Source organism: Emydura macquarii, unplaced genomic scaffold, assembly GCF_026122565.2.
Source record: "Emydura macquarii macquarii isolate MOO-44397 ecotype Brisbane River unplaced genomic scaffold, CSIRO-AGI_Emac_v2 contig_1644, whole genome shotgun sequence".
Lineage (NCBI taxonomy): Eukaryota > Metazoa > Chordata > Testudines > Chelidae > Emydura > Emydura macquarii.
Genome location: NW_027131781.1, coordinates 18,333,055 through 18,354,406, shown reverse-complemented (window position 1 = coordinate 18,354,406; position 21,352 = coordinate 18,333,055). Strand labels below are relative to the sequence as shown.

The 21,352-nt window shown below is 35.6% G+C and overlaps 1 protein-coding gene across 3 annotated transcripts in view; it reads right to left on the bottom strand.

Moving 5' to 3' along the window:
• Positions 1-7,010: 7,010 nt before the first annotated feature.
• Positions 7,011-21,352, bottom strand: part of COPS2 (COP9 signalosome subunit 2) — a 30,746-nt gene continuing 16,404 nt past the window's right edge. Inside the window, exons 2-13 of one of the 3 annotated variants that reach the window (XM_067555794.1) lie at positions 20,680-20,743; positions 20,368-20,445; positions 19,395-19,520; positions 17,869-17,979; positions 17,673-17,750; positions 16,568-16,742; positions 15,635-15,813; positions 15,452-15,504; positions 12,414-12,511; positions 9,879-9,961; positions 8,693-8,751; positions 7,011-7,765 (exon numbers count right to left, since the gene is read on the bottom strand). In XM_067555794.1, coding sequence (XP_067411895.1) covers positions 7,621-7,765; positions 8,693-8,751; positions 9,879-9,961; positions 12,414-12,511; positions 15,452-15,504; positions 15,635-15,813; positions 16,568-16,742; positions 17,673-17,750; positions 17,869-17,979; positions 19,395-19,520; positions 20,368-20,391 — 1,131 coding nt within the window. In that variant the 5' untranslated portion in view covers positions 20,392-20,445; positions 20,680-20,743 and the 3' untranslated portion in view covers positions 7,011-7,620. The remainder of the gene's footprint in view (positions 7,766-8,692; positions 8,752-9,878; positions 9,962-12,413; positions 12,512-15,451; positions 15,505-15,634; positions 15,814-16,567; positions 16,743-17,672; positions 17,751-17,868; positions 17,980-19,394; positions 19,521-20,367; positions 20,446-20,679; positions 20,744-21,352) is intronic. The other 2 variants (XM_067555792.1, XM_067555793.1) reach the window with 2 other exon arrangements.

The window sequence follows — 21,352 nt, the reverse complement described above, 5'->3', positions numbered from 1 at the left end:
AATTGGGGGGTACAAATTCAGTGGCTGTTTTTGAAAATACAGCCTTAACTGTCCAATGAAAGAAATGATTCACCTATTCTAAAATCTGACATTTTGGGTGCAGACAGTTAATGCTGCATCTTTCTTCTGTAACATAGCAAGAGAAAAAAAACAAAAAACAAATGCCAGTTTGGAAACAACAATGGGCTAGGCCTGGCCTCCAGCAGCACTTCCCACATAGGTGCCAATTTAACTTTAGCTTTTCAAAGTTTATTCAATTTATTGCCAAGGTAAAGCCCTGCTCAAAACACTGTCAATGCCAGAGGGCCGTCTCCCCCAAATAGATGCAATATCTATATCTCTTTCAGAAAAAAAAATGTGTAAAATGGAGTCTATACTAAAATATTTCCGCATTATTGTTACCCACTTAGTAATGACTGAATTCAGAATTAAAAGCCACGTAACCATCAATAAGCATAACAAAGCATGACAGGAAATGTGAGTGTGTGTAGCAATACATACTTCTGAAAGAGAGGAGCGTGGCCTCAATTTACATCCGATGGGCCAGTGCCCCTATCCAGCAGAGCACTTAAGCATATGTATAATTTTGAAAATGTGAGTCCCTATTAAATCAATGGAACTGCTCATGTATTTAAATTTAAACATGTATAAATGTTTTTACAGAATTGGGACCTAAATTCTGGCTTTGGATTCAGAGAGAGGAGAATGCAAGAGAAACAAAAATCACGTTTTGGCACATAAGCAATACTGCACATGATGTGGATGGGTACTGAAGGTACTATCCTGCCATGATGCCCAGGCAATAAGCCAGACGAACATAATAGGACATGCACCACAGCCCAAGGGTGGGAGGTGAGCTGGAAAACAAGCATCTCTCTTGACCACAAATCTGGCAAACATGCATACTGCCAGAATCAAGTGCTAGCAGGCAGCAGTTACAGTGAGCATGCAAATCCTACTGAAACAAGCAACAGAGAGTCCCTGCAGGATGATCTCAGCCAAGCATGAGTGATTCTGCCCTGAAATGCCTGTACGGTATAGTCAACAATGTTCCATTACTCCTGCTGTATGGGCTTGCAGCCAGTAAGAACAAGATTTAGCCTCAAATATGCAAGTATTGTGTTACAGATGCATTTTGCAGTCTATTCTTCCATTGATTTTGAGGGATCTAAGTGGATAAAGAAAATCCCTCATGCCTCAATCATATGTTTCCTCCTAGATATTAACATCTTTATTAATACTGTGAAAATATATTATGATAAAGCTAAAATGTTGTCTAGTTCCCTAGCCTAAGTGTTTCCTGGTTCTACTCTTCTGATATACAGTATAGACATTGTATTGTTTTGTACATCAGATAAACAGCTAAAGGTACTGACCTTCAAAAAAACCCATGCAAATTACTATCCGTGAGTTTATTTACAGAAAGGAATTTATTGCACTACTTCTGAAACGTCAAACAATTGCTCTAGCTTTGAGGGAGCAATAACATTTTGGGGTAAATTCCAGGAAGATGTCATGTTACTATCACTTAACACAAACGGTGGGATTGTTGCTTGTGTAAACTATGTCGGCAAAAGAAAAGTACATTTGAAAAATACAGATTTTCAAATAGGATCCTAGCATTTTACAGTGAAATGACATTTCCAGGTAGTTGAAGGTGCCATATAGTTTTGATAATGGACTGAGTTTCAGGCATCTTTCACCACACTGAAATGCACCAACGGGGAGATTCAGCCTTGCTTTTTGTTTTATTTTGCTTAAAAAGCTCACCTTCCTTCTTGTTGAACCGATTAGATCTGGCTAAAAACAAAAAGCTGTTCAAAACCAGTTTTTTATGAAAGTGAAATTCCTTCCCAAAATGTTGTTTCAGATCCATCCAGCCTACTAGAGGAAAATTTCAAGATTGGAAAATATTACATCCAAAATAAATCCAAAAGCTGAACAAAACCAAAAAGCCTTCCAAATACGCAAAAAGCTCAGCAAACTTGTCACTTATTTGTGATGTGTGGCCTTAATGCAAGTACTGTCAGCAAATTAAGTATAAATGAAGTTAGTCACAATAGTCCTTAAGTCCTTAAAACTGTACTATTGGCACCTGCTTAATATCAACACTGTTTGTCTTGTACTAATCACAGCAAAACATGATACGCACAAGGAAGTGAGCAAATTGTGAAAAAACTAGGCTTTGCCATTTTATAGCACACAAGGAAGCTTTCTGATTTGGAACTGTTAACATAATCCAATGACACATCACCACATTGCAAAGCATTTTGCACTTGTAGTAATCCCAAATACTTGTCCCTATAATGCTGAAAATGTTACATTTGAAAATGCATCAGTTTCACATCCTTCTTTAGCCATTTGTCACATAAGAATTTTGCCTAATAGCATAGGCAACACAGTCATCAGCTTTAACCTGTTTTAATACAGTGATGAAAAATTGAGGTACCTACTACAAATGCTGACCACATGTTTGTGATCAACATGGATGAGGATAATTATATGAGCTGAAACAATTTTATATAGATTGGCTCTACGGGCACGTCTACAAAAGACTCATGGCATGACTGTGGGTGGCCTGGGTGAGCTGATTCCAGCTCGTGGGGCTAAAAATTGCTGTGTAGACGATTGAGCTGGGGCTGAAGTCTAAGCTCTGGGAACCTCTACCCTAGCAGGATCCCAGAGTTCAAGCTCCAGCATGAACCCGAACATCTAGTCATTTTTCAGCCTAGAACCCAAGCCAAAACCAGCTGATTTATGCAACCACAGATTTTTTTTATCCGTGTAGATGTACCCTCAGACTTTCATCAGCAGTAGCTGGAATTGCAAGTAGTGTGTGCCTCGTGTCTCTTTACAACCCCTCTGCCTACCCTTGCAATTGTTGAAGGACTATAATAGACAGCTCCAACTAGCTCTCTCCTTTGTTGAAGGAAAGTCACAACAACTAAGGATACTAATGGAATGATAGATGAGGAATTAGGGACCGTTCTGAAGAGGACTAACTCTTCAAACATATATAAATCCCCTCTTCTAATGCTTAATATTTTCCAGTTTTAAAAGATGCAGCTGCTTAGCATACACATAAGCAAACCAGTCTGTACACCAAATGGAATCGGCACAGAAAGTGTTTGTCCATGGGCATACACAAAGCTATGTATATTGCATATGTTTAATGCACATCTAAATCCTGTAGCGTCAAATGATAAGTGATGTATTTAAGAAGGGCATATTGTAAGAGAATGCTTTGACACAGAGGAAAATTAAATTTGCTTTTTATTTCTGGCAATCTTTTTCCTCTGGCAAGAAATTCATGGCCTATAACGTACTATGCTTCAGCTAACTAAACATTTATTACAAAACGCACAACGAATACCCAACATTAAGTTTCTCATCTAGCAACTTTCCCTTGCAACCCCTCCTGGCATCACAGAAAAATTACTACCAACAGTGTTTTGTGCATAGGTATTGTAGTTCAGCCTACAACCACTATTTTATGGCCCAACAATGTAGTGAAACTGTGTCAGGCTGATCCGTGAATTTACTTTCATTTGTCTTGTCAAGTTGGCCCCTTCAAGTTATTTCAGTGTATCTTTTTTTGGATGTCATTCCCTGGACCTTTTTTATTTTCACTGAAGTGAATGTAAAATTCCCCATTGATAGTTCTCACCTTCAGACTGAATTCAAGGATAGCAAGAGTTGAGTCTACTAGGGACTATATTATATACAAGTCTTTGTTATGTATTTAACATCTAAATACTGTGTTGATGGGCACCAGATAGCTGACTAAACTAGATAAACAGAATGATGTCCTTATCTCAGGGAGATGCAGTACAGTATATTATAATGCAGCTGTATTCTAATTCTTCACAAAAATGCACTGATTTGGAGCTCTGGTTTCATTAATACGGGTAGGTAAAAAGAACACAACTGGGCAAGGAGCACAAAGAGTACTGTAGAAGCATGATTTACTGCATTCTGCCTTTCCTGAGAATTATTAAAGACATATCTAGGCTTGGGAAGGCTTTGTGGGTTAGGAAAAGCCACTCTTTAATCAGTGTTAGCTTCCAAGCAATACTTCCTCTCTCTTTTAGAGGAGGGGGAGGGGGACTCAGTTGTTCCTTCCCACAGGCTGGGGCAGTGTAGGAGAAATGGCAGGGGAGAGAGCCTGTGACAGAAGGGCTCAGCATGTCTTCCACATTGCTATGGGAAAAAAAAAAACCCTAAAGAAGTAATGACTGTCCATAGGGAAGACACTGGATCTGTAGATACAGAGTCCAGGGCTTACGGAGTGGTCTGTTTATTAGCTGAACACACATGTATAATTTGCTGTGCAGTATTAAAAATTATTTTTTAAATTTCAGCCCCTGTTCTGCAAACTCCTACCAGCTGGCAATGCTTCCTATTCTGAGTAGTTCCAGTAACGGATTTTTAAAATGTAAAAAAACACGTCACATACCATGGTATTACATAGCATGTTTCTATATAATAAGAACAATGCATCTGCTAGTGTTATCTAAAGATATTCTTTTCACATTCTTTGAATTTTGCCTGCTATAAAGACCAACTCCAATTTATATTCACGTTTAACTGTATCTCCGAACACTCAGTAGACTGAGTAGATTAAAACATGTATTGGTTAAAAAGAAAATTACATCAGGGAAGGAAACTTGCATATACTTTCCCTTGCATTTCTTACAAATCACACTGGCCACAACAAGAGTTGTTCTTTGCATGCTGTGTAACTAATCTTTCAAATCGTTTTAAATAAAATGTATTGAAATGACTGAGGATGGTCGAGGACATTGGACTGGGACACAATTGCTGGGTGCAGCCATATGATCTTGAGCAAATCTTTAATCTATCCTGTGCCTCAGTTCTCCACCTGTCAAATGGGGGTAATACTGTCCCTTACCTTGCAGGGGAGTTGTGAAGATAAAATCCATTAACAGTTGTGATGTGCTCAGATAATATGGTGATAAAAGCTCATGTAAGTACCTACCATAACCTGTGAGACTAGCTACCTGCAAAGTTTCACTGTTTTAAATTGTCTTAATTTGCTAGCAACTCACATACAGACCCAACCATATGAACTCGAACATGTATTTTGGCTTTACTATAAATGATAAGCCATTTAATTGATTTGTGTAATTTTTAATGGGGAAAAATTTCATTTGAACAGACAAGATGTATTCTGAAACACCAACTACAGGTTTTCAAATGACAAAAGGTTAAGTAAAAAGGCACAGCCGTGATTTATTTAAAGTGATTTGGAAAACTTCTCCTATATTAAGTACTATCAGGATTTCTTCATGAAATCTATACTTGTGTCTCATTTACTTTAGATAGTTATTTGACTTCGTGCAGATGTGCTTACCTGATCGGCATTAGGGAGAATACAGCAAATCATTTTTTCCTAACCCTTTGCAGTCTCCTCTCTGAACGCTCCATCTGCGCAGGTTAGGCACAAAGTACTATTTTTACCAATACTAGTCTTCCAAAAACCAGACAACTGTAAGAACCATTTCATTTTTTGTTCTGTTGAAAAGCACAATTAGCTTTTCAATTTTTAAGATCATGTAGGTGCTTTGCTTAATACATTTTCTGTATGTAATTCAGGCATTGGATGAAGATAACAACGGGCATTCACATCAAGAGAGAGAAAAGAGCATATAAGAATGCACCTTCAATTTCTTACTCCCTGAACTAGGGATTTAATTTTAATTCCTTTCAGTTTACCTAAATCTGACAGTCTCAGTGTAATACTTAGCATTACCTTATTGTTTCAATAAGAGACTGGCTAGAAAATTGCATTCCAAAATATCTCATGTGATAAAATACTATATTACACGCACAAAAATAAACATTTTTCCTATAGCCTTTAAAACCTCCAGCAGTTCAGCAAGAGGCCTTGTTACTTAAGTCCATGAGGTTAAATTTTATATACTTGATTTCCAGATCTTTTTTCTTTCACTCGGTCATTCACAAGCTGTCCTACAACATTTGCCTTACTAGCTGGTATCTCACTCTCCTGCAATTCCTCTCACAGAAAGTGACACAGCATTTACTATTTGCGTCTCTTGTTTGTGTTTAAGGAGTTTAAATTGTTTCACTTTTATTCTTAAAATGTCTTCAGGTGTTTATTGCTTTAAGACTATATTCACCCTGTGAGGAGAGTGCCCCGCATTGCCCTTTGTATCATTTAAGCCATGCATTTGCCTTGAATGGGCTAAGTGGAAGTGTGGACAAAGTGGCCACACAGGAAGACTTCCACATCTCCCTACCCCCCCTGTGCACTGCTGGAAGGGTTCTGTTCTGGCACTGAACAGGCTGTCACAGAGTGAGCAGTTGTAGTGGACTCATTGGAGGACATTACAGATCCATACTTAAATGGATCCAGTGGCCCATAACTCCTGGAGGGGAGGCGTTTGCTGTGTTCTGTCAGGGCTTTAATAGTGGCTGTGAAGGGACTGCACCGCAACCAGTCAGAGGGAGCGGATGGACTCCATCTCCCTTATCACTGCACAAAACCCTTTTCTACACCCATACTGCAGAAATCTCAGTATTACTCCCAAATTTTGGTGTTCTACTTACATAATGTATTAAGTTCAGTTAAATTCAGAACTATGTCAGAACATAAATCTAGTTTAACAAGGCACAAACTTAAAGTCAGCCATGGTGGTCTGAATTTCCTCCAAGCCATTTCCTACCAAACATTTATTTGAAATATCAAAATCAAAATGAGAAGTGCAGAGCACCTACCACTGCTGACCACCACTGGAACTGCAAGAGACCAATACCGCTCAAAATAAGGCCTTAAATCAGCAAGACTGCTAGATATAAGTTCTAAATATAATATTTGTACATAAATATGGTAAGAAATAAACCAAAAGCATGCACCAAGGTTAAGATTTAATCTCCAAAATGTTTTCAGTAACTGAGGTGAGGAAAACTCACTAACCTACTTTTCTTAAAAAAAAAAATGTAATGAAAACACATCAACAAACAAACTGTACAATTTCTGAACTGCACTGTTTATTTTGCTGCTTGAAACCTAAGTGACAGTATGCCACTATAATTATGGGGTTTCCTCTAAACCTTTACTACACTGCAGGTACAGAAATATACGGACACATTTTTTGGAGAACTGACATTTTGCAAAATGCAGCAAACATTTCAATTTATACATGAGAAAAGGAAGTGTTCAAAAGGGTATGCATTTCAAGTTATTGCAGGTTATTTCTGTGAGAGAATTTCTGCAGGTAAAACATGTTTAAATTTAACCAACAGTAACGTGTCAGTGTATTTAAAATCGTGACAAAAATCTTCTCTCTGGTTATTAGTTGCCCTTGACAAATTACTATCATGTTGTATGTTTAGGGCAAGATGTCAATACAGCATAAATCCCATGGCATTTTGGTTTTCTTCTGGAGATTAAAGCTGTTTTTCTTGGGATAAATGCAGCAGCAAAACACAAACCAGCTGATCAAAAAGCACTTCTGCCATAACTCCAATAATTTCAGGACACACCAACCGACAGTAGTTTTGCCATTCCCAGTTCTTTTAAGGTTTACATCACTGCACTGTTGCCTTAAGTACGTTTTGTAAAAGCTTGTTTTCTTGTTAAGCCAGCTTGCTGACTACAGCCTGGTTGAGAGAATTTAGTTGGTTGGTCCATTTATCTAATGCAGTATACCGTGCACCACCTCTTTTCTGATGATCCAGTTCAAGGAGTTGGTTGACTTGATCAATTCGGCCATGAATAGTGCTAGAAAGATATAAAAACCCCACTTAGATACATCTGCAATATACATTAAAAATCTGAAAGAAGAGTGATTCGGAACTAAACACACACACTCAACTAATGCACAACGCAGACATGAGGATTTATTTGAGAGCCTGACTGACTTAGGGATTGAACATCTGCACAATGTATTGCCATGTGCGAAATTGTTATGGTAAGAGGTAAATATGCAGACTCAGTTCTCCTGCCAAACACTTACAGATAGAGACTAGGACCAACCTGCATGCAGTGCACTTGGCTTGGAAGTGCTTGTAGGAAATTAAGGTCACCAGATATAAGCAGCACTTTCAAGAATACGTGATCTTTGTTTTACAGTGAATTCAACTGCTTCAGATAAGATTTATCCAATATAGGAATTAAACAAAGATTTTTTTTTAATTCAGTAAACGGGGTGAGGGGGGATTTCTTCTCTTTTTAACAGTTAAACGTCTTATAACTCAGCAAGCTAAAAATAAATCAATTCTAAAACATTCTCCAGTTGTTTTATAACCTATGGCTGAGATTTGTGAATTAAATATGAGGTTTAGACACCGTTCAATTAAAATTAAGAGGTTTGAAAAATCTCAGCCTGTACATATATGTGGATCTAAACACTGGTTAGTAATATATCATTTACATAATTTGGCATAGAGATCCAATTATATGCTATTATAAAATGCAAAAGTAATGTAAAATCATGCCATTCAAATGACTTAAAATTCTTTTGAATTCACATCTTCTAAATGTGACTCATATGTTACTAACCCAGACAGCCCCAAATGATTTAGCTAACATCTTATATAATTGTAGAATTAAATGGCATTTTCATGGGAAACATACATACATAAGCTGTTTCTTTTACACTATACTTTTAAAGTGTTCAATACTCAGAAACAGGAGGAAAGTACATACTTATCCAATATGCACTGCACAAGCAAGCTCTCCACGTCAGCTACATCTATGTTTAACTCCTAAGAAAGAAAACTCGTTATGTTGTCATTTTATTATTTTGCAACCAACATTTAATCTTTATTTTAATTTTCACATAAGTATTGAGTTCTGTTTCTTAATGTCAGAACATAGTACCAAGTCCATAATAATTGGACAGAATAGGGAAAGAACAACCAAGATATACACTGTTAACAAGAAAAAGATCAGCAGCATTTCAGAAAAGCTGAAGATGCCACCACTAAACTTCAGTGAGCAGCTCCTACAAAGAACTCTTTCACTGATTGCACTCAGAAAGGAATTGATTTGAATATTATATAAGAGTCTAATAGTTGGAATGAAATGGGCATGTGTTCAACTAGCAGTGCTTCCGAAGATCAAACACATAAAAACTAGCGGAGTTCCTGGCCTATTTTGGGCTGGAAACACAAGTGCTGCAACTATGATGAATTCTGTACAAATGGTGTCTTTAAAAATGTATTCAAATTACTGTAAGTAACTATATTAAAAGACAATTTTATCAACCTTGGATTTTGAACTTATATTATAAAACCTATGTTTAACTCTTCCTCAGTATCTCATACATTTTAGAATGCCATCAATTTCATCAAACATTAACTACTGTCATTAAGGTACATATTCCCCTTACAATAGATGGAAATTCACTTCAATTTTGTTATGCAGGAGGTCATCTGGCTTTTTAAATCTATGAATTTATTCCACCTCTTGTCAGTCTTACAACTCTGGCATCACTGACTTTTAGTGATACTTGCTAGACAAGAAGGGTTTAAAACACCTGTAATTTCATCAGTTTGTGCATGCTAGTTCATATTTATTATAGTTGACTAAGAAGAATTGTGCACTTTAAAGTTTTTTACACTTTCCTCTAAGCAAATGCTTTTATATGCTGCAAAATTGGCAGCTAAATAAACATATTAAACATTTACCATAGCATTAATAAAAAGTACATTTAACACATTTAAATTTACAGTTCTACACTGCAAAACTGTCAGCATTCTATTAACTGCATTTTGGGGGCCATGCTATATCTTCAGATGTTCCCTTCAGGGAAGTGCTGTATTTGTTGTCAGCTATGCTGATTCATAATTATAATTCATTTAAGCAAATACAAATCTCCACTGATAAGTACCTTAGAAATAAAAGGAATATGTATTCTTGTGTAAGGCTTAATTAATTTTATAAGCACTTGTGTTCTGATGTTTCTCAAAAGCTCTGTAAGAGAAGAAAAATAAGTAAGTACCTATTGTAAGGCCAATGGTTACATATTCAAATAAGCAAATATGCAATATAGCTCTCTCTTTGTATCTAGTAGGTCTTTTCCATCTCTTGACTGATATGATCCTCTATGGTAGTACATACTCACATTATGAAAATAAACCAACTTTCTTCCCTAGTTCTTTCACAATAGGTAGCTGAAGTCTGGGAATTAGCAGGAGTACTGGATAATGCTAAAATTTGTTTAACACTGAAAATAAACAGTTTTCAAAAGCGTTTGTAACTATTTTAAAATTATTCCAAGAATCCGGATAAATGGTACACAATATTACACAGTATCTTTACCATCTCAGTTTACTACAGAAATACCTGTCTTACATCAAAATGTGAAAAGATTAAGACAATGACCCTGCAAACATGTATATGCTTATTTTAATCACAGGAGTAACCCCCCTGAAGTCTGACTGTTTGCAGAATCGGGGCCTAATAGCCTAACAAGACAAGGAGTTGAGGCAGAGTTGCAATGTAAAGAATCTGTGCAGCAGCTAGGAATGTTTTTAACATTCTTATTCGATAAACTGCAAATTTAATAAACAAGAAGTATGAATGCGCATGCTGTTAATAAAAATGTATGAAAGTTCAAAGTTTGCTATTAACTAATATTTTTTAAATCTGTTCTCTGTTTTCCTTCACTCAGCCAGCTCACTGCTTTACTGCTGTTTGTATACTTAACAAATCTCTCACATGAATTGGGTGAAAACCCAAATTTAATACTAGGAATATAGGACAATACTTTGTATTTTAATTAGTGACAATTAATGGCATAATGGGCTAGATCCTCCAATGGAGTGAAGTCACATTTCACTGCACTATTTATCTCCTTTGGCTAGAAAGTCATATTAAGTGATCCAGGAAGGATCACCTCTGTGCAAGGATGATCCTCCAATGGTAAAGAGCTAATAGGGGTTCCGACTCCACATCCTCTTCCTGTTTCTGGTGTAGCAATGAAAATGGAGTAAGGCTTGAGAAAAAGAGGAGGTGGCCCTATACCATGCTCTCAAAACACAACAAAGGGGAAAGGATGGATGGACCTGCACAGAGCACCACTAGGGAGAAAAGTCTGAGTTTTCAGACACCTTCACATGCTGCATCATTTGGCTGCATCATAGGCTAGGGCCTAACAACAATGCAATTATATACCTTTACCTAGAACAGTTTTAGTCATAGTCAGATTGTCCTCATGAGCTGTTAACCACACATGCTTTTCGTCACTATGGGCCCCTCATCCAAATCTAACTGAAATCAGCTGTAATCTTACCATTACTTCAAACAGCTAGGGATGAGGCCCCAGTTTTGCTGCTTTTTTTAATATATAAATCTGGTTGCAAGTATGCTCCTTTTACCTAGAGTAACTATTGGTTTGGTAATTTTCACATTCATATAGCAAAGCATCTCATTAACACTGACTTCCAAGGGAACATGATAGAGCTTTTAAACACAAACTACATAGTTCATAGCAATAACTACTTATAAGGAACATTTATTTTTTTATTATTCTTCTAATGCAGAGGAAATATATCTTACCAAGTAAGGGGAAAAAAAGAGGATTACAACTGTGACAGACTGACAATATCCTCAATTATGTTTGTTTAATTACATTAAACTTCTTTGGAGCCCATTGTATTAAAAATGCAATTGTGTATGTGTTACTGTGGAACTTAATTTATGTATCTTCTCTAGGAGATGACTCATGCAATCTCTGGAAGATATTAGGAACTTCTAAGGACTTTTTGGAATGATACCTGTGAAGTGGATTTCCTAGGACAATACCTGGGAAATGCAAATGACTCACTTCAAATCCTTGCTTTTCAAGCTACTCTCATTGTCAACCCATTACCTGCTCTGGGCAACTCCAGGTCAAAGACCCCTAAACTGTAAAAAGGGTGGACTAAGCATGCTATGAGTGTGCTAGTTCAGAGCTGAACCTGTAATGAACTTGTAACCACAAGCTGAATCCCCTTGGGTAGGAGAGGCTGAAGGATGGTTCCTGTCCAAGTCCATGTTAGGGTAATGTCTAGTAAGCTTATTTGCATGGGTGTAGATTATTTTATTGTTTTAAATATGTTTTCTCTGTATTGCTTTTTACATTAAGAATAAAATAGGTTTGCACAGAAAGAACTGTGTGGTACTGTAGCAGTTATACTCGTTAACTATCTCTGAAGAGGAAAGTAAGCAGATGCCTTTGGGCAACTTGTCCATGTTAGGAATAAGAGTGAAGGCAGGGAACCGTGCTGTCTGGAAATATCCTAGTCTGCAGGGAGCGACACACACGAGTCTCCATCCAATAGGACAACAACTAGGGAGCTGGAAGCCTGAAAGCAGGTGCCCACTGAGGGGAAATACAGGTGCAGCTGTTATGAACTGAGACAACAATCTCCTGTGACCATACCTTCAATGTGCTCCCTTATGAAGGGATCGTCCATGATGTTGCTGTGATTTGTTTTCAGAATCTTCTCAAATTCAGTGATGTCATTATTCTGATAGGCACTTCAAGAAGAGAGGAGTTACAGTTTTGTCACATAAAAAAAGTCAGATCAGAATATAATTTTCAGGTTCCATATACTAAAAAGGTATATTAAATATTGGTAGTAAAGACATAGAGTCACAATCTTTCTGATAATTAAAAATTGAGGATGCTTAAGATCAAAGGATATTGAAAACATACATCTTAAGATAACACTGTAGCGCTTCATTTCTTCTACTTCATATTTTGTTAGTGTTCACAGAAGTTTAATATGAATGTTCTGCCCTTTTGAGACTATAAATCAGTCATGAAGGATTTGTATTTTTAAAAAGTTATCCTATTATAAACACTAAAAATATAGTCACCCAAAGTTACTCAATTGTTTTGTTATGTTAATATGTATGCGTCCTGATGCACCTTATAGGAACCTCATTACATGTTTAATTGCCAAGAGGGATCAGCAACGTATTGTCCAGTATATGCATTCAATTGCTGTTAATAGTTGTGGTTGTGAATGTGTGTGTTTTAGTAATGACTTTCTCCTTCATAGTGTGGATATTCCTTTCTGACTGAACCTACGGCAAAGTCATGTTTATACACATCGAAGTCTATAACAAAATAATTATGATGCCATAACTTCACCAGTAAGACTTCATTGTGGATCAACTCAGAGAAGCCAATAAACATTACAGATGCAAATGTATGTAGTAGTTGATAAACCTGACATGAGACAGCTCATAATTAAACAGCATTTAAATTAAGTACAAAATTTCAAAGTTTACCCTGCAAGCAAAGTTTTAAAATGTACAAAATGCTTACGTTTCCCAAACTATCTAAATGCAAATTTAGCTTCTATGTATAGTAGAAATTAAGAATATTATTGTAACTTTAACAAAATTGATGTTATCTTCTGCGGCTTTGTAATTTGTGCTATATATTGCTTTCATATTTTTTGACACACAAATATTCAGATGTAAAGATAAAGGATATAAAATAGATAGTATGAATGAAAGCGCCATGTGGGAGTTCCTTCTGTCTCAAATTTACATGAAAGCATGAAGCTAAAGCAGAAAGGATGTATATGGAATTGAAAATTCTTTGATATAATCCCTCTACAGATTGCCAAATTCTTAATTCATAATTAGGTCAATAATGCATACGCCTCTCTGCTATCCAGCTGCTTAAAAAAACAAAACAAGCCACATTCCTGAAACCCAACCGTAGTTGTATCTGAACAAGGCTTGGCCCACAGTGTTAATGATATCAAATTCTGGGCAGAGGAATTCCTCATCTTTTGACTGCAAAAGAAAACTGAACACAGAATGCTTATTTGTCAAGATAGGAGCTCCTTATAGTGGACAGGAACAGGTTGGTTTCACAGAACAGCACTGGAGCACTGCCCCAATACCATCTACTTAAGCTGATGGTCTTGATACCCTAAATGCTGCTGACTTCACATTCTCTGTAAAACTGTCATGTAGCACGTTGGATCTTCATATGCTTAGTAACACACATGCCTGCAGGACTTTAGACTTGAAAGCTCCATCCCAAAAACCCGCCATAAAACTCCTTTAGCACACTCCTCTTGTGTGAAAATATTGCGTATCAATGCCTCCAGTCATCCTACTAATAGAACATAACAGGTCAACCTTCAAGGAAAGCTTGAAGAGCCTGATTTTCAGAGGTACTATGCACTCCCAGCTGTCACTGGAGTTGAAAGTGGTCAGCATCTCTGAAAAAATCAGACTCTAAATGACTAAATTTGAATTTGCACAGTCAGCATTGACCATCCAGGAAACTTAAAGTGCCTTGAAACACAGTGACAAATGCAGTTGTAAAAACAAATTTTAAATATTCTCTACTAATATCTTCTACTCCAGGACTAACAATATCTTGTCTGCTATTATCAGGCAACATACTGAACTTCTTAAAAAAAGAGTGCACTCGTGTTATTTCTTAAAGAAAAAAACATGTGAATGTTCTTTTTAATATTAGGTGAACTATAAGAGACAGAAGGATCAGGTCATGGAAAGAAAAGAACAAAATCTACAGCTTTTTATACAATAAATAAAATTATAATAATTATAACAATTAAAAAGTAATTATTTCTTGTAAATTCAGGGCACAATCAACTTTTCACTATATAATCACAGTAAATTAGCTGATAGTTGGAGGCTATTTAACCATAAAACCAGTAAATGAATGTGACATCTAGGATGTTCAAACGTCAAAGGACATGTTTTTTAGTCAGTTCCCCAGTCTTGCAAATAAAATCTCACGATTCAAATTGAGGATATTTGGAAGACATTTGCCTTCAGGGAAAAACAACACATGTAATGACAACAGATAGGAATTCAGCATGACATATTGTTTTAGATTAAAACAAAAAAGTACATGTTCTTAGTGGGATCTTTTAAAACTTGTACTGTAGAAAGTTTTTTTTATAGATCAGTGATACCCAGACCTCAGTGGTTCAGGAGCCTAATTAGCAATTAACATTACCCAAAAGACCCACAGTAGCGTGAATTCATTGTTTCATAGTACTATACATTCATATTTAAACAGAATGACAGGGAAAATTTTACATGTATTATTCTCACAGCAAAATGATTGACCAATTATTATTATTTTATCAACTACAATTGGTTAACAACATAATAAAAGCATCCTGATAATAATTAAATGACAGTGTTTTAATATGTGCTGCAAACAGCAGCAGGAGACACATTAAAGAGCCACTTGCAGCTCATGAGCCTCAGTCTGAGTATCACTGGTATAGATTATACTAAACAGAAAGGTTCTGAATAACAGAAACATTGAAAATCCAGAAACGAAATGCTCGTTTGATACTTATGAAAAAACCTGTTTGTATTATTTGCAACAAAACCAAACCAAAAAGAATACCTGTTTCATGGTTAGAAGCAAGTGTAGCTTTGCTCTTCAGGAAAAATAAAAGATCTTACCTTACTAAATTTGTCATTGCTAGAATCTCTGGATCATTTTTGTATGGTTTAGCCTACACAGAACAGAAACCATAATAAGTAGATTTAGGTAGCACCAAAAAAAAAAAAAAAAGTGTATGCCAATCTCCCTATTAAACTGGAAAAGTAGCAGCTAAGCTGACTTGTGCATGTTTATAAGCATACCTCCTGAGAGTCAAATGGATTTATTCCAGACTTCATCAGCATGTTTGCTAGGACCAAATATTTTAAGCAAGTGGTTCTTCTAGGACTCCCTGATTCATCATAATTCTTGAATGCTTCAAAAAAGTCAGTGTGCGCCTTTTCAAATTCTCCTTCTCTTAAGTGCATTTTGCCTCCACATTCTGAAAAGAAAACAATGATGAAAGGTGAGGAAATGCTGTGTGCTTGCGGTCATTTATCAGAAGGAGTCTACTAAATGTACCATGCTATATTTAAACTGATTCCTGAAAATATTTTAGGGGGTTTTTTATTCATTAAAATTGCTGAGAAAGGGCATTAGCCCATCAATATAAGGCTGCTGCTTTTTTTTTGGTTTTCCAATTAAAATATTATTAAAAATAACCATTCCTAAGATTACACAGAGACTATAAAAGAAAGCATACCTTTCAGCCAACAGTTTATGCTTATATCAAAAGGATGCTATAAATACATTTACTCAGATGGAATTTATCCCAATGACAAACTTCAAAGAGAATACACAGAAACATTATCTATTTATGGGAGCTATCCGACATATTTTGAGCAAAACTATTTAGGAAGTCAAACGAAAAATATTGTTTGTTTCTTCCTTTTACTGCTCTAATTGGCAGGTTTCCTGCCAGCAGAGGAGACAAGTAATAGCCATATTCTTGTGAAAGGTGCTTTCAGACACGGTATCCTCACTGCAATTCACTCAACCTTTACTGGCCAGTAAATAGGTACTTCCAGTGCATACTAATGCTTTTCAGTTACCAATCCAATTCAACAAGATCAGACATTTGGAATTTTTTCTGCAATGTATTTTCAGTTGAAACAACATAAAACAAGATATTTTTGAAATTTAAATGACAGTTATCTGATCAAAGGAATTTAAAAGAAGTAATATAAAAAACTTGCCTCTGATGACCCCCATTATCAGTGGATGAGGAATGGCGGACTTGATGTGCAATGACTGTTCATATAGTGCTTTAAGTTTTTTGTTATTTTTCTGTGCTGTATACATTTGAATTTCCAAAGCATAGATTTCCAATAGCTGGGTGCCCTTTTTCAGATCATCTTCTCCATCATCAGTCTAGGAAAGAGTAAATAATGAATACTGTGAATCTTGAAATAATGCTGAGATCACCATTCTACTAATATAAAAGTGTGTTACTAAATATTTTCAGAAGTCTCCTGCCAGAAATAAGGAAGTTTCCAAATACCATATTTTAAATACAGCCAGTGAAATTAAAACATAGTATTCAAGAAATCTAGCATGGACCAAGCTCTGAAGTCTTTCACTTGGGTACAAATATTGACATTATGAGTTCTGCTTGAATAAAGACTTCAAGATTTGGCCCTCTGTATGTTCATGTCTCCTTATATGAATCTCTTTCAATATGCAAAAGGTAAGGCAATAGAGCAGTGATGTATTCAGGACCATACTATTGCTACCAATGGGCCAGATTCCTAGGTGTGCATCATCTTTGCTCAGCACACGGAGACGATAGGCGCAAGTGGGCCTTTGGGATTTGGCCAATGCATGTGGCCAATGCATGTGGCTTAATACATTTTTTCCACAATGAAGTAAAAGACAGTTTTTAACCTATGGTTAAGCTTCATTTAGAATTTTTGCTTCACTGTTATTTTAAATATAGTTTTTTTCCAATCAATTTGTATCATTTTTAATAATACATTAAAAGGAATAATAATTCACAAATGCTTCTCATTCCTGCACCCAAGTGAAATAAGTATAATGCAATTACTGTCCAATGTTTATAAAAATTAGTCTTTTTACCATCAATTAACTATTCTAATCATTTTTAGTTCAAGTTACCAAACAGATAAGGAATTAAAACAAGCATTAGATTTAATTGCTATTTACAAAGCTCAATGATATGCCATTCTTATGGCTTGAAAACTAGATATGAAATTAATACAGAATACAAAAGTTAAAGTGAATGGTTTTACAAGTAGTTTTGGGGTAATAAAGTATTTTCTAAAAATATCTACCGCACTGTACCTGGCATGACTGATGCAGTTGGCGTAAAATCTTCTGTAATTTTCCATATTCTTCTCGTTCTAAATATAATTTGCCAAGCTGCGATTAAAGAAGTAAAGTCATCAGGACAATTAGGATTTTTGAATATATAAAATTAAGATTTACAGCTCAAGTTATAGCAAGTGCAAAAATAAAAATAAATAGCTACATATTTTACCTTTGTGTTTGTCTTAAACCACAATCTATCATTCTTAGCATCTTTCAGAGCTTCAAGTGTTGTTTCATAAAATTCCTGAAGCAAATCCATCTGGCATAAAAAATCAGAATTCTATAATTGTAAACAGCAAATTTGTACCTGTTAATAAGGTCAGTTTGAACAAACTAAAAGTGCATGTTTGAACTTCAACACAAATAAGACACAGAATTCTGCATCTTATTGAATGATTGCTTATAAACAGTGGAAATTGCAACTAAAATGACAAAACTTAAGCATAATAAATAATCAACAGTATTACCATAAAATAGAAGATTTGACTGAAGTTTGGAACAGACAAAATCATTTAGAAATACCCACATATGAACTTTTAATTCAAAGGAAGTTGCACAAGATTTTAAAATCTGTAATTTTTTGCCAGATTAGTGAAACTACTTATCCATCTTATGCAGATACATAACAATGATTTTATTAAGTATATAAGAAAAATACTAATAGAAAGCTAGCATTACTATTACTGGAAACTGAAAAAGAGGAGGGAAGGAATCAACAAGAGATATTTTCCTCCCTCCTATCCAAATACTGCACGAAACGAGAATAAAAAAATTATGACTGATCTGTTCAGAATAGATCAGAACATATTCCTGTATGCAAACAAACTAACACCCAAAATTGCAGAGCGTTTAATAATCCAATTTTTAAGAAAAATGCTATCAGAAAGTTGAGAGAAAAACTTAATGGCCAAGATTATCTGCTGGATGCAGTGGGGATAGAGGGCTAGTGGCTTTCAGGTTGCAGGTGAGAGTCCTTGTTTCTCTCCAGTTCTAACTCTGGCACAATTTAGAACAGATACTGTAAAAAACTGTTTCAACTAGGTATAGTCCTAAGCCATTCTCGGGACTGCCAGAGTACATCATACTCCATCCACTTCACCTGTCCTTTCCCCTGTGATGCAGGAGGGGAGGAAAGCACAGAAGTCAACTCCATGTACTGGCAATTCTCCACATACTGGGTATCCCTAGCCAGGAGTTTAGGAGAGGTTTCTTCTCTCTTTATGTTGCTCCAGCAGCACAAAAAAAATAGAGCTGGTTCATGGATCTGGTCCTATGTACCTAGTTGGCTTAGTGTACTAGTCTGAAAGGTAGGCACATTTCTTACCATAACTGAATGCAAAATTAATGAGTATACAGAGTTATTTTAACCACAAATTACATTTGAGAATCTACTGATGGTAGCCACTTTGCTGAAAAACATGTCATTTGAGACTCCTAGCTATATAGAAATCCCAGGTTAGAGACATTAAGTAGTTTCTGTTTGCTTTAATCTTTTATAGATGACATTAAAGACATGTTATTTTTAACATAATATGATAAATAAATTGCGGAAAACAATATTTAACATCCTGAGACAAATGTAATATTATAATTGTTCTCCGATTACACCAAGAATCAGATTTTCAAAAGGTAAAACGTCCATATGAAAAATGGACAGGTGGAGGACCACCATCATTAAAGGACTGGTAATCTAACCTGTTTGGAAGTGGAGATGTAATCAAGAATAGAATTGATGGATTTTTCAGAATAATTCCTTGTAACTGCACTCCGTATGTAGGTCAATAGCTGTTTATATCTGTTCATCATTTCAGGAAAATTAGTCTGAGGAAAAACATAATTCATAATAATGAAAAATTGAATACTGAACATTGAGATTAGATATTAACATCTATGAATATGCACAGACACCCAAAACATTACAGTAGAGAGACTATGCAGTGATGCACCCTTGTGATCACTCTAAGTTTTCGGTCACCTGTTTAGGATGACCACATTACTCACAAGTGGCAGAGTCAAAAGTGAGTTACATGGATCTTCATAGAACAGAGATTTAAATAGAGAAGTTTGTTAGAGAGTTAGCAAAGCCACATATGTGGTGCAAAAACATATTTCCTGCCGATACATTCTACTGAATGATATTCCATGTTAGCTATCTATAATTCATACAGAAAACTGAGCACTATACCACTTGATCAAATATCAACTTTATAAGACAACTCTAAATATTCTCTAAAAATTGCCTGATTTGCAAAATGTCATCAGCCCATTTTTTTAAAACAAATTTTCAAAAGCTTTCTAGAAAAATCTGAGTTTGGTCAGTTTAAGACAAGCTCATCAATGTTATCTAAAAAAGGTGTGTGTCAATATACATAACAGCTGTATTTACACACAAGCAATCTATCCCAGCACCATGGGGTAGAAAAGTGGGGCTAGATCTTAAACTACTGAATCATAAAGTTAATGTTAATCATGATCATATAAGTTCCCTGTGGCAACTATAATGGCTGCTTACGTGGACATTTATTGGAGAATTATTGAATATATTTAGCTGTCTTTTAAATGTGATTTTGGAGATAAAAATAAGGAGAGGACAACAATTTAAGAACTGTGAATTAATCCAGTATTATTGCAATTTAGCATCTCCTAAAATAATAGTTGCAACTCCTACCAATTTGAAGTTTATTTTAATCATCTGTTTCAGTGCTTTGAATCCCCATTCTCCTTTTTCACCTTCAAGCTCCAAAACCTGAAATAGAAAAAGAATAATTCTTCAGTAACCTAATGTTTATAAAGTTGACATGAAAGCAATTAAAAAAAAAGGCAAGTGTCTTAAAAAATAAATCACGATATAAAAAGAGGCCTGAAAGTTTCTTCCTGATTGTTTGCCACCTTTCAATGGAACACAAATTCTGATCTTCCCTGATTATGTTAGGGGAGTTGCTAGGGATCTCAGAACATGTATTGTTGTTAATTCACACACCTTAACTGATGGGGCAGGGTGATGGATCTTTACCAAAGACTTCGTTACTCCAAAATGTTAGTCACTGAAGTTAAACAGAAACATAAGAAAAAAAGCTTTTTAAAAAAAATCTGACTAAAAATCCCTTCCTCTCTCAATTGCTCAAAATTTCACTCGGCTTTGTGATGTAATCATTTCAATAGTTTATCAGCCATTTCAGAGTTTTCCAGGTTAGACAGAACCTGAAATTTTAATGTAACAAAAAAAGGAGTCATCCCCCCACCCCCACGCCAACACTAATAAAAACACCACTAACAAAACAAATCATATTAGAGGCTTTCTTTCTACACCATGAAGAAGCCTAACGTGGCTAATGTTTTTTTCTTTACTAGTCACCTTTAACACACCACTTTCTGGGGACAATATGCATACGTTAAGAATTTAAAATTCATGTGAAAGAATACCTGTAGAAGATTTGTCAATCAGTTGACATTTGTAAATCTGAAGCCTTTTACTCAGGTTTGTAATCAATGGTAAAGAATTATGTAAGACTTAAAGAAAATGATTTTTCATTTAAGAAAACAAAACTGGATATGGTCTCTACAGCTGACAAACAAGCTAATCGAATAAAAAATATATTTCAGATTAACAGATTTGCAAGGATTAACAGTTTTACAAATATTGAAAATTTCAG